The sequence below is a fragment of the Microtus ochrogaster genome, unplaced genomic scaffold (assembly GCF_000317375.1).
Source record: "Microtus ochrogaster isolate Prairie Vole_2 unplaced genomic scaffold, MicOch1.0 UNK98, whole genome shotgun sequence".
Lineage (NCBI taxonomy): Eukaryota > Metazoa > Chordata > Mammalia > Rodentia > Cricetidae > Microtus > Microtus ochrogaster.
In genome coordinates this window covers 1,065,021-1,075,795 of record NW_004949196.1, presented here as the reverse complement: position 1 = coordinate 1,075,795, position 10,775 = coordinate 1,065,021, and the positions used below count along the sequence as shown (strand labels likewise).

Sequence of the window (10,775 nt, the reverse complement as noted above, 5' to 3'; positions counted from 1 at the left end):
AAAAACATTTTATTTGAATTATTTTATCTTTTAGGCAGCGTCTCATGTAGCCCAGGCTGGGCATATACTCTCTCTGTAGCCAAGGATAACCTTGAATTCCTGATCTCCCAGGTACTGAGAAGTCAGGCCTGCTCTACCACATCTGATTCACTATGTAGCCCAGGATGACTCAGAACTTCTGGCACTCATCCTGCCTCAGCTTCTCAGGAAGAATGGCAGGCACATACCACCATGCCTGATCCTTCTCTCCAGAGAGTGTGTGTGTGCACATGTGTGTGCGTGTGTAGGCCCTAAGTTGATGTCCAGTGTCTCCACTTGTCACTCTGTACTTCTGTTTACTTACAAAGGTCTCTCACAGAACCCAGAACTCACTGGCTCCCTCTGGTCTAGCAAGCCAGCTAGCCCAACACCCAGGGAATCCCTGTCTCTCTGCTGGAGTTATCAGAGGATGCCAAAATGGCAAAGTCACTAGATTTGTACCCCCTGAGCCACCTTTCCAGGTCTTGCTATGCACCCAGGTTGGTCTCAAATGGCAATGCTCCCTCCTTAGTTTAAGTACTGGAGTGGCAGGCATGTGCTACCTTACCTGGCATGGCTCTACCTGTTCAATGTTTGTGTGTGTGTGTGTGTGTGTGTGTGTGTGTGTGTGTGTGTGTGTGTGTGCAGGTGCAATTTTTTTAGCCAAATACTTTGCACAGATCTTATGCAGTCTTGAAGCCAGAACAATGGGTTTGTGGCCCCCACTCCCTGAGAATCCCTGCACATGCTCCCCTCCACACTGCTCAGGAGGCCCACTCTCCCCCTCCTGATGTTCTGACACAAGTTCTTATTTCCCCAGAGGAAAGTCATGGGGATCAAGAATTCCCCTTCTCTCTCCTCCCAGACCTCCTCCCTCCCAGCGGGCCCTGGTCCAATCATGGCTTCCTGGTTACCTCCCAGCACTAAATGCTGTTGTGCAGCTACATCCCAGAGACTGGACCCTTCCCACATCCCCCCCAGACCAGAAGCAGGAATGACTGTGAACCCTCAAGTTTAGAACTGATCTGGCACACACACAGCGCCCCCAGCCACAGGGTGAATCCATTGTATTCAGGCCTGCAGATCACTCACCTCCACCAGACAGGGTAAACAGGTCCACAAAGGACAAACCAAATCTAGTAGCCTGAAAGAAGCCACCAGCAGTAAATCACAAAACCCTTGTATTTCAGGCTGGAGTAAAACAATGGAACCAGGAAAAAGCCTGGGGTGAGGTGTGGGGTGGACACAAGCCTGGCCACCTGAGTTCTATCCAAGGGACACATAACACTGGAAGGAGGAAGGGGACACCTACAAGTGTCCTCCGACCTCTGCGCACATGCCTGAGTATATGCAATCATAAATATTTTAAGATGCAATTTTTAAAATATGTGATAAATAGAAACAAAACCAAGAAAGCAAGTGCCTGGGCAGAGGAGGTAGAAGCAGAAGTAAGGGTGAACAATTGGAGATCCAGTTTCAAAAGTTGGGCCCCAGTTTTGGAGGCAAGCTAATGTACCTCCCTTCCTCCCTCCTCCCTTTCTGCCTTCCACAGAAAGGATGTTGCAATCCCAGCTAAAAGACAAGCCAGGTTTGTTCTAACTCCCAGCCACCCCTGTGCCCCAAGAGGCCAGGAAAACTGAGTGGTTTACAGGAAATCATGAAACTTTCCCCTTAACCCCTTCAGGAGTGTCTCCGAATACCTGTTCTTGGATTGGGCATCACCACCTTGGTTTACAATGTTCACACACAGCCATTCACGGCTCAGTCGCATAGGACAGCGTGGTGGTCGTGGTGGTGGTGGAGTTCGTGGTGGTGGTGGAGTTCGTGGTGGTGGTGGTGGTGGTGGAGGTCGTGGTGGTGGTGGAGGTCATGGTGTTGGTGGTGGTGGAGGTCGTGGTGGTGGTGGTGGATTTCGTGGTGGTGGTGGTGAAGGTCATGGTGGTCGTGGTGGTGATGGTGGTAGTGGTGGTGGTGATGGTGGTGGAGGTCATGGTGGTCGTGGTGGTGATGGTGGTGGAGGTCATGGTGGGCGTGGTGGTGGTCGTGGTGTTGGTGGTGGTGGAGGTCGTGGTGGTGGTGGTGGTCATGGTTGTGGCGTTGGCGACAGAAAAGGCAGACAGAAAGCTCCACTAGGGTTCAGTCACTACACACGACTCTCAGAAAGATCCTGGGAAGGTGGGTGTGACCACACACCAGCTCTGCGCACTCCAGAGCTGAAGGCATGCTGGGGACAGTGCTTGCCTAGCAAACAAGAAGTCCTGAGTTCCATCCGCAAAACAAAATAAACCAGGCATGGTGAGAACCTGGCACCCTAGCACACAGGAGGTGACACAGTAGAAGCAGGGGTTGAAGGTCACCTTTCTTTACATGGGGACTCTGAAGTCAACCCAGGCTACAGAAGACACTATCATACACCAGAAAAACAAAGAAAAAACAGCTAGATTTCATAGCTGCCCCTTGAATCCCATTTAGCACTTTGGAGGCAGAGGCAGGAGGACCTCTGAGTTCTCAGCCAGCCAATGCTACATAGAACCCTTTCTCAACAGATCTGAAATTCATCAAGCAAGACCTAGCAGCCAGGACTGAAGAAAACTGGGAATTCATTTCCTGGAATTTACAACCCAGCCAGCAGGTGTCTAAATCTGTTGAACCCTCAGAGAGCGAGCTGGCAAGATCTAGTAAGCCCAGGGAGACATCAGCTGTGCTGACACTCTGCTTGGCAGGAAGAAACTGAGGCCCAGGGCTCTCCCATGCCTCCAGAGAGTGGCAGCTTAGACAGGAAGTGTCTGCCAGTGAATGACCCCAGTGATGGACCGGCTGTTTTCACACCAGGGCAGTTGGCAGGAGTGGTAAGGGTTCTGTGAGCATTGATTTGGAACAGTCTTTGAGGAAAATCTTTCACACACAGAAAACACAGACTATTCAGGGAAGCCGGAAGAGCACAGAGAGGCGGCTAAGAGTTACTGTTGAAGCTATGGTTGGACATTGACCTTTCTCTTGGAACAGAGTCTGTGGGGCCAGAGAGATGGCTTATTGGTTGTCATCTAGCACGGGTTAAAGAATTCGTGTTCGATTTCCAGCACCCTATTCAGCTCACCCAAACATCTGAAATTCCAGTTCTAGGGGATCCAACGTCTTCTTGTGCCCTCTATAAGCATCAGACATGCACGTGGTGCACAGCCATACATGCAGGCAAAACACACAGACACATACCTATAAAATAAACATTTAAGTTGGGTGGTGGTGGTGGTACATGCCTTTAATCCCAGCAGAGGCAGAGGCAGGTGATTTTCAGTGAGTTTGAGGCCAGCCTGGTCTACAGAGCGTGCTTCAGGACAGCCAGAACTGTTACATTGAGAAAGCCCGTCTCAAAAAACCAAAATAAAAAAAAAAAAGCATGGAGGTGATGGTGCATGCCTTTAATCCTAGCCCTCGGGAGGTAGAGGCAGGCAGACCTCTGTGAGTTTGAGGCCAGCCTGGGCTACAGAGCTAGCTCTAGGAGAGCCAGGAAAACACAGAGAAACCCTGTCTTATAAGCAAAAAGGAAAAAAAAAAAAAAAGGAAAGGAGAGGGGAGGGGTAGGGATGGGAGAAGTGGGGAGGGTATGAAAGGTGTCGTGTAGCCCAGACAGGCCTCTAACTTGGAGGTGAGGCTGACTTTGAACTCTTGATTGTCCTGCTTCTTCGTCCTAGTACTGGGTTGATAGGCCTGCAGCACAGAATTGAGTTCCGTGCCACTGAGACCAATACCCAGTCCTTCATGTGTGCTGGGCAAACTCTTGTTCCTAGCACACTTCTTGGTGAGTGAACAGCCAAGCTGAACTGTCCTCACCTCCAAGAAGCCCTCCTGGGTTGTTTCAGCAGCTGAATTCTTTCTTGCTGCAGAAAACATCCCACAGAGCTGGGGCTGTGTGTTCATGGGTACCCAACACCAACTGTCCTCATGGGAGAGGCTTGGTTTATAAATGCCTTTGTAAGCTGGCCTTGGTGATGCCCTGCAACCGGGAAGGTGGAGGCAGGAGGATTGCTTGGATGCAGGAGTTTAGGATTATTTAGCACAATGGTTCTTAAGCTTCCTGATGCTGCAATCTTTTAATACAGCTCCTCATGTCATGGTGACTCCCGCCAACCACAGAATTATTTTCATTACTACTTCATGGCTGTAATTTTGCTTCTGTTATGAATCGTAATGTAAACACCTGATATACAGCCCACAGAGGGTTCATGACCCACAGGTTGAGAACAGCTGGTTTAGCAAGACCTGTGGGTGGGGGTGGGGGGCGGGGAGAACCAGACAGACAGACAAGCTCTGGTGCTGGAACCCAGCTCAGTGTGGAAGGAGTCTCTTTAGACTTCAATTGTTGTTTGTTTGTCTGTTTGTTTTTTTGTTTTGGGGTTTTTTTGTTTTTTTTTTGTAACCAAGTACAATAGGGATCAGCCAAGGTTCAGCATTTGGCCTTGACCCAAGAGGAACCTGAGGCAGGGGAATGCCAGGGAAATGGGCCTTGGGTTACTCCCCCAAGGCATGTTGGCCCCAGGCTTGTGAAAAGCTTAGGAAACAGTGTTGCAAAATCTGGGGCAGTCCCTGGATACAGGATTGAGGAGGGTGCAGAGGAAGAGGTCCACATAAGAGGCAGCCCTCTGCAGCCTGGCTCACTCCTGCTGCCCCTGCCCCTGCCCCTCACCTCCCTCACTCCCTCCACCTTAGTCCTCCACTATGGGACCTGCTTCAGGGCCCCAGCGGCTGCTGCTGCTGCTGCTGGCCAGCTCCCCCCTGGCTCTGGGGAGTCTCATGTAAGTAGTTAGCTTCTGGGGTGCAGTTCTGGGTAGACTTCCTAAGTTACCTGGGTGAGAGTGCTCTCTGTGGGGGAAGGGTACAAGATATGGGTGTTAGGAGTTTGTGGTGGGGACTGGGAGATGGCTCGGTGGGGAAGAACTCTTGCTGCATGAACATGACCCTTGGTCAAACTCCCAGCACCCATGAAAAATCCAGGAGTGACCTCAGTGCCCATAACCTCACACTGTAGGGGGCTAGAGACAGCCCATCATCAGGTTCAGAGAGAGAAGACCTTGGCTCTAGGGAGTAAGGTGTGTGAGTGGGAACACAGGACATGTGACATCTCCCTCGGGCCTCCACAGGCACGCATGTCAGGAGCATGCACGTGAACATATGAACACATAGAATCTGGTCTGCTTGAGTGTCAGGGTATTTACAGGCTCATGATCATCAAATCCCCTACTGTAGCATTGGGGTGCCTACTTATAGAACAGAAGATCTGTCGACTTAGGGTGTCTGTGATGCCTCATTGTTTAGGCATTGGTGAGGTTGAGATTTGTGAACTGGGGCACTGTTGGGGTCTGCAACCGTTGACTGTGTGGACTGTCAAAAGCCAAGCTCAGATATTGCCTGATGACTCTGGCCTGTTATCCCAGCTACTCTGGAGACAGAGGCAGGAGGTGCGCACATTCTAGGCAAGCCTGGACTACATAGTGAATTCAGGGCTAGCTTGGGCAACTTAGCAAAGGGCAACTTAGCAAGACGCTGTCTCCAAATAGAAGAGTCAGAAGGGGTGAGGGTAGCTCGGTGATAGAGCACTTGCTTTTGCGACCCAAGTGCTAAAACCAGGGAGAGCCAGCTTCCAGTGACTGAGGGGAAGGGAGAGGGAGGGAGGTGATGGTCCTTGGGGAGGAACATGGACCCAGGTGTCTGCTGTGGCACCCAGCATTGAGAGCCCTCTAGAAGCAGTGACAGGGGCAGCCAGGCACTGACGGGTGAGGGCTGGAGTCTGAAGTCTTGAGGTGACATCCTCTCCGGTACTCCTCACGCAGGTATTCCATCATCACCCCCAATGTCCTGAGGCTGGAGAGCGAAGAGACCATCGTGCTGGAGGCCCATGAGGCACAGAAGGACGTTCCAGTCTCAGTTTCTGTGCACGATTTCCCAAAGAAGCAGGTGCTGACCAGCGAGAAGACAGTGCTAACAGGCGCCACTAGACACCTGGGCACCGTCACAATCAAGGTGTGCAAAGGAATGTGGAGCTACAGACAACTACAGCTCCTTAGGTCCAGCCTGAGTCCCCTCTCTTGAGTCTCTCTCGTCTGAGCTCCGCCCCCTGAGCCCCTCCCATCTGAGTCCCACTCCTCTGAACCCCACCCCTCAGACTCTACCTTCTAAGTCCCTCCCGTCTGTGCCCTGCCCCTCTAAGCCACGCCCCTGGGCCCCTCCCCTCTGTGTCTCCACTCCTCTGAGCCACTCGCCTCAGAATCTACCTTTTAAATTCTTACCCTATGAGCCCGACACTCTAAACCCCCCGCCATGAGCCCACCTACCACGCTCCCGCGCACCTCTGAATTCTGCTATCTGAGCCGGTCCCCCATGAGCCCCGCCCACTGAGCCCCTCCCCTCTAAGCGGCGTCTACTTAGCCCCTCCCCTCCGAGCCCCTCTCCTCAGAATCTACAATCTAAGTCCCTCCCCTCTCAGAACCACCCCTCTGAGCTCCGCCCCTCTGAGCCTGCCCTCCGCAACTCTGAACTCCGCCTCTTTTAGCCTCTACCCTCTTAGCTCCTCCCATCAGAGTCCCCACACCTCTGAGCCACTCCCCTCAGAATGTGCATTCTAATTTCCACCACTCTGTGCTCTGCCACTCTGAGACCCACCCCTCTGAGCCCCTCCCCTCAGAATCTACCTTCCAAGCCCCTCCCCTCTGAGCCACTGCAAAACTCCACTCCCTGAGCACCTACTCTCTGACTCCTGCCCCTCTGAGGGGAGACACAGGAGGTCCAGGGCCTTTGACTCCTGACTGCCCCCGACCCATGTGCAGATTCCCGCCAGTAAGGAGTTCCAGACAAATAAAGGGCAAAAGTATGTGACAGTGGTGGCAAGCTTCGGGCAAACGGTGGTGGAGAAAGTAGTGCTGGTGAGCGTCCAGAGTGGGTACCTCTTCATCCAGACAGACAAGACCATCTACACCCCAGGCTCCACGGGTAAGTGCTGCGGGTGGCTGCACACACCAGGGCTGGAGGACCCTCCCAGAACTTAAGGTCTAATGGGACTCGCTTGTCTCCCCCACACCATCCAGTCCTCTATCGGATCTTCACCGTAGACGACGAGCTACTGCCCGTGGCCAGGACGGTTGTCATCACCATTGAGGTACCAGCTACTGAGTTTCCCAGAGAGCCTCAGAAAGGGGCAAATGGCTACACAGCATGGCCAGTGCAGAGGAGCCAGAGACCTAGGGATCCCCATAGGAGGGATACCAATAGGAGGGTCATAGATGCAGGATCTGAACCCAGAGAAGCTCCCTGAGCCTGTTTCCCAATCTGAAGTTTGGGATGACCCTTAATTGTAACTCCCTGTAGTATAGTCTGCCCAGTAGAGGGCACCTGGGAAAGCCTGAGTGAGGATTTCCCCTCCTTCTCCACCATGACACTCAAGTGGCTCCCACTTCTTTAGAATCAAAGCCCAAGTCTTCCTTGCTGGGCACGAGCCCCTGCTCATCCTGCTGCTCATCCTGCCGTGTTCTCTCCTTGCTTTCTTCCTCCCTCTGTCTCTCATTCCCTCTGCTACACACACACACACACACACACACACACCACCCCTGATCTTGTAAATACCCAGGCATTTGCTGGATGAACTGTGTCCTAAGCCAGTGAGATCAGGACCTTTTATCTAAACAAACATAAAATGCACATCACGGAGAGGCTGAGCCACCTGTCTGAGATCAGCCAGCTTGTAAGTGGCACAGTAGGGATTTGAACCTAAGCAGAGTGACCAAGGTCTATGCTTCTAACTGCCACCTCAGCAGACGTAGGAATGGTGTGGTTGGGCCTCACAGAGATGCTTCATCCCATATGCCTTTCCTGACTCCTTACAGACCCCTGATGGTGTGCCCATCAAGAGAGACACTCTGTCTTCCCAAAACCAGTATGGCATCTTACCCTTCTCTTGGAACATTCCAGAACTGGTCAAGTATGTCTGGGTCTCCAGGAATGGGACTCCCCTGTCCCAGAGAGGGATGGGGAGGCACTGGGAGGCCCGGTGGGTCACACTCCTCATTTCTTGCAGCATGGGACAGTGGAAGATCCGAGCCTTCTACGAGCATGCACCACAGCAGACCTTCACCGCACAGTTTGAGGTGAAGGAGTATGGTAAGTCCTGGCTGACCGGACAGGCTTGGGATAAGGACAAGGCCGCTGTGCCTGTGCTAACCTGGCAGTTCTGACAATGCCATCTTTGCCATCTCCACACCACACCACAGTGCTGCCCAGTTTCGAGGTCCTGGTGAACCTTGAAAAGCCATTTTATTACATCGACGACCCAAAGGGCCTGGAAGTTTCCATCTCGGCCAGGTGAGGGTCAGGGAGGTGCATGGGGGACGGGTCTCCAGGCACAGCCAGAGAGGTCTTCAGTACCCGAAGTCTTCTTCCCTCGCAGGTTCCTGTATGGGAAGAACGTGGACGGGATGGCCTTCGTGATCTTTGGGGTCCAGGATGGCGACAAGAAGTTTTCTCTGTCCCAATCCCTCCAGCGCGTGGTGGTACTGCCCCAGCCCCTGACAGCCTGGAACCTTGCCATCTCCCCTGAGACCACGGCCCCGCCCCAGAGCCCCTCCCACCTCTTAGCCCCTCCCAGCCCCTCCTCCTGCTGAACCCAGCCACCAGTCCTGAGCTCCTCCCCTTCCCAGCTCCTCTCTTGGGGACCTTCTCCTCTCCCTCAGGCTCCCCTATCCTCCACAGATCGATAACGGTTGGGGGGAGGCAGTGCTCCAACGACAGACACTGCTGGATGGGGTACGGCCCTCCAACGCTGATGCCCTGGTGGGGAAGTCCCTGTATGTCTCAGTCACTGTCATCCTGAACTCAGGTAAGTCCTGTTTAGGTGAGGGAAGTCAGACAGCAAGGCTAGCCTGAGGGAGGAGGCCTGGCCTGAGGGGCAGCTGGGGAGCCTGCCCGGACCTTTACCACTCCTCCCCTCAGGTAGTGACATGGTGGAGGCAGAGCGCAGTGGGATCGCGATTGTCACCTCCCCATACCAGATCCACTTCACCAAGACACCCAAATTCTTCAAGCCAGCCATGCCCTTCGACATCAAGGTAAGATGAGGGGCCAGTCCCCGCTTCCAGCTGCTTCCCTCCGACCACACCACCTGACGCTTTCCCGCCCGCGTCTCTCCACAGGTGTTTGTGACCAACCCTGATGGCTCTCCAGCCCCCCGAGTGCCCGTCGTCATTGAAGGATCTGACTCACAGGCTGTCACCCAAGATGATGGTGTGGCCAGGCTGAATGTCAACACGCCCAATAACCGCAATAGACTGACCATCACAGTGAGTGTCCAGAGCTCAGCCCCTAGTCTCCACAGCCAGAGAACTACTCGGGCTCTGCTGGCTTCGTGATGGGTTCCATGGGTTACCCAGAGGATCCCACGTCGCTGTAACAAAAAAACTGACAAAACTCACTTCAGGAAAGAAGGTGTCCAGAGAGTCCAGTGACTGGGTGGGCACAGAGGCAGGAGACTACCCAAAGCAGCTGTTCACATGCCATCCGCAGAGATGAGCACTAGCATTCGGCTAGGCTGTTCCTTTCTCTTCAGTCCAGTGCTCTAGCTCAGGGGAGGACGGTGCCACCCACAGGGTGGGTCTTCCCAACCTAGAAACCCTCACTGGCATGATCAGAGTTCGCCTCCTGGTGGATTCTGCATGCTGTCAAGCTGGCAGTCAGTATGGAGCATCCCAGGGCCTGTGTGAGCTTCAGGGATTCCACCCTGGGCAGCACTGGGAACCAGCGTGCCTCCCTCTTCCCCTACCTAGGTGCGCACTAAGGACAATGGTATCCTGGATACACGACAAGCAACCAACACCATGACGGCACAGCCCTATGGCACTATGCACAACTCCAACAACTACCTGCATCTGGCAGTGTCTCGTGAAGAGCTCAAACCAGGGGACAACCTCAAAGTCAGCTTCCACCTTCGCACAGACCCCGGCCAAGAAGCCAAGATCCGCTACTACACCTACCTGGTCCGTGGTCACCAGAAGCCTCAGCTCCCCTACACGACTCTCCAGTATCCTAAAGATCCCTGTCTGGCCCCAGGGTCTCCCCTGCCTATCTTAGGGATCCTGGTCCAGCCCTTGGGTCTCCTCAAACAATCCTAGGGATCCCCGCCCAGCCCCATGGTCTCCCCTGCCCATCCTAGAGATCCCCTACCAGTCTTGGGGTTTCCCCTTCCCATCCTAGGGATCCCTTTCCAACTTCGGGGTCCCCCTAACAATCCTAGGGATTACTGTCCCACCATAGGCTCTCCCCTAACAATCCTAGGGATTCCTACCCAACCCCGGGGTCTCCCCTGCCCATCTAGGGATCCATGCTCACCCCTAGGATCTCCTCTGCCCATTCTAGGGATACCTGCTCAGCCCCGGGATCTCCACTGCCCATTTTAGGAATCCCTGCCAAGCCCCGGGGTCTCCCCTGCCCATCCTGGGGATCCCTGCACAGCTCCGGGGTTCCCTACCCATTCCACATAGCCCCTTCCTGGTTCTCATGCCAGCCCATCATCCCTTCAGATTATGAACAAAGGGAAGCTACTGAAGGCAGGCCGCCAGGTTCGGGAGCCTGGCCAGGACCTGGTGGTCTTGGCCCTGCCTATCACCCCAGATTTCATTCCTTCCTTCCGCCTGGTGGCTTACTACACCCTGATTGGAGCCAATGGCCAGAGGGAGGTGGTGGCAGACTCTGTGTGGGTGGATGTAAAGGATTCCTGT

General features: G+C 53.8%; 1 protein-coding gene across 1 annotated transcript in view; it reads left to right on the top strand.

Moving 5' to 3' along the window:
• The first annotated feature begins 4,632 nt into the window (after positions 1–4,632).
• Positions 4,633–10,775, top strand: part of LOC101990121 (complement C3-like) — a 28,105-nt gene continuing 21,962 nt past the window's right edge. The window contains exons 1-13 of the mRNA XM_005371145.1: positions 4,633–4,811; positions 5,847–6,036; positions 6,840–7,002; positions 7,098–7,168; positions 7,893–7,987; positions 8,084–8,166; positions 8,277–8,367; positions 8,453–8,555; positions 8,755–8,881; positions 8,995–9,110; positions 9,195–9,341; positions 9,825–10,034; positions 10,578–10,773. Of these exons, the coding sequence (XP_005371202.1) occupies positions 4,735–4,811; positions 5,847–6,036; positions 6,840–7,002; positions 7,098–7,168; positions 7,893–7,987; positions 8,084–8,166; positions 8,277–8,367; positions 8,453–8,555; positions 8,755–8,881; positions 8,995–9,110; positions 9,195–9,341; positions 9,825–10,034; positions 10,578–10,773 (1,669 nt within the window). The 5' untranslated portion in view covers positions 4,633–4,734. The remainder of the gene's footprint in view (positions 4,812–5,846; positions 6,037–6,839; positions 7,003–7,097; positions 7,169–7,892; positions 7,988–8,083; positions 8,167–8,276; positions 8,368–8,452; positions 8,556–8,754; positions 8,882–8,994; positions 9,111–9,194; positions 9,342–9,824; positions 10,035–10,577; positions 10,774–10,775) is intronic.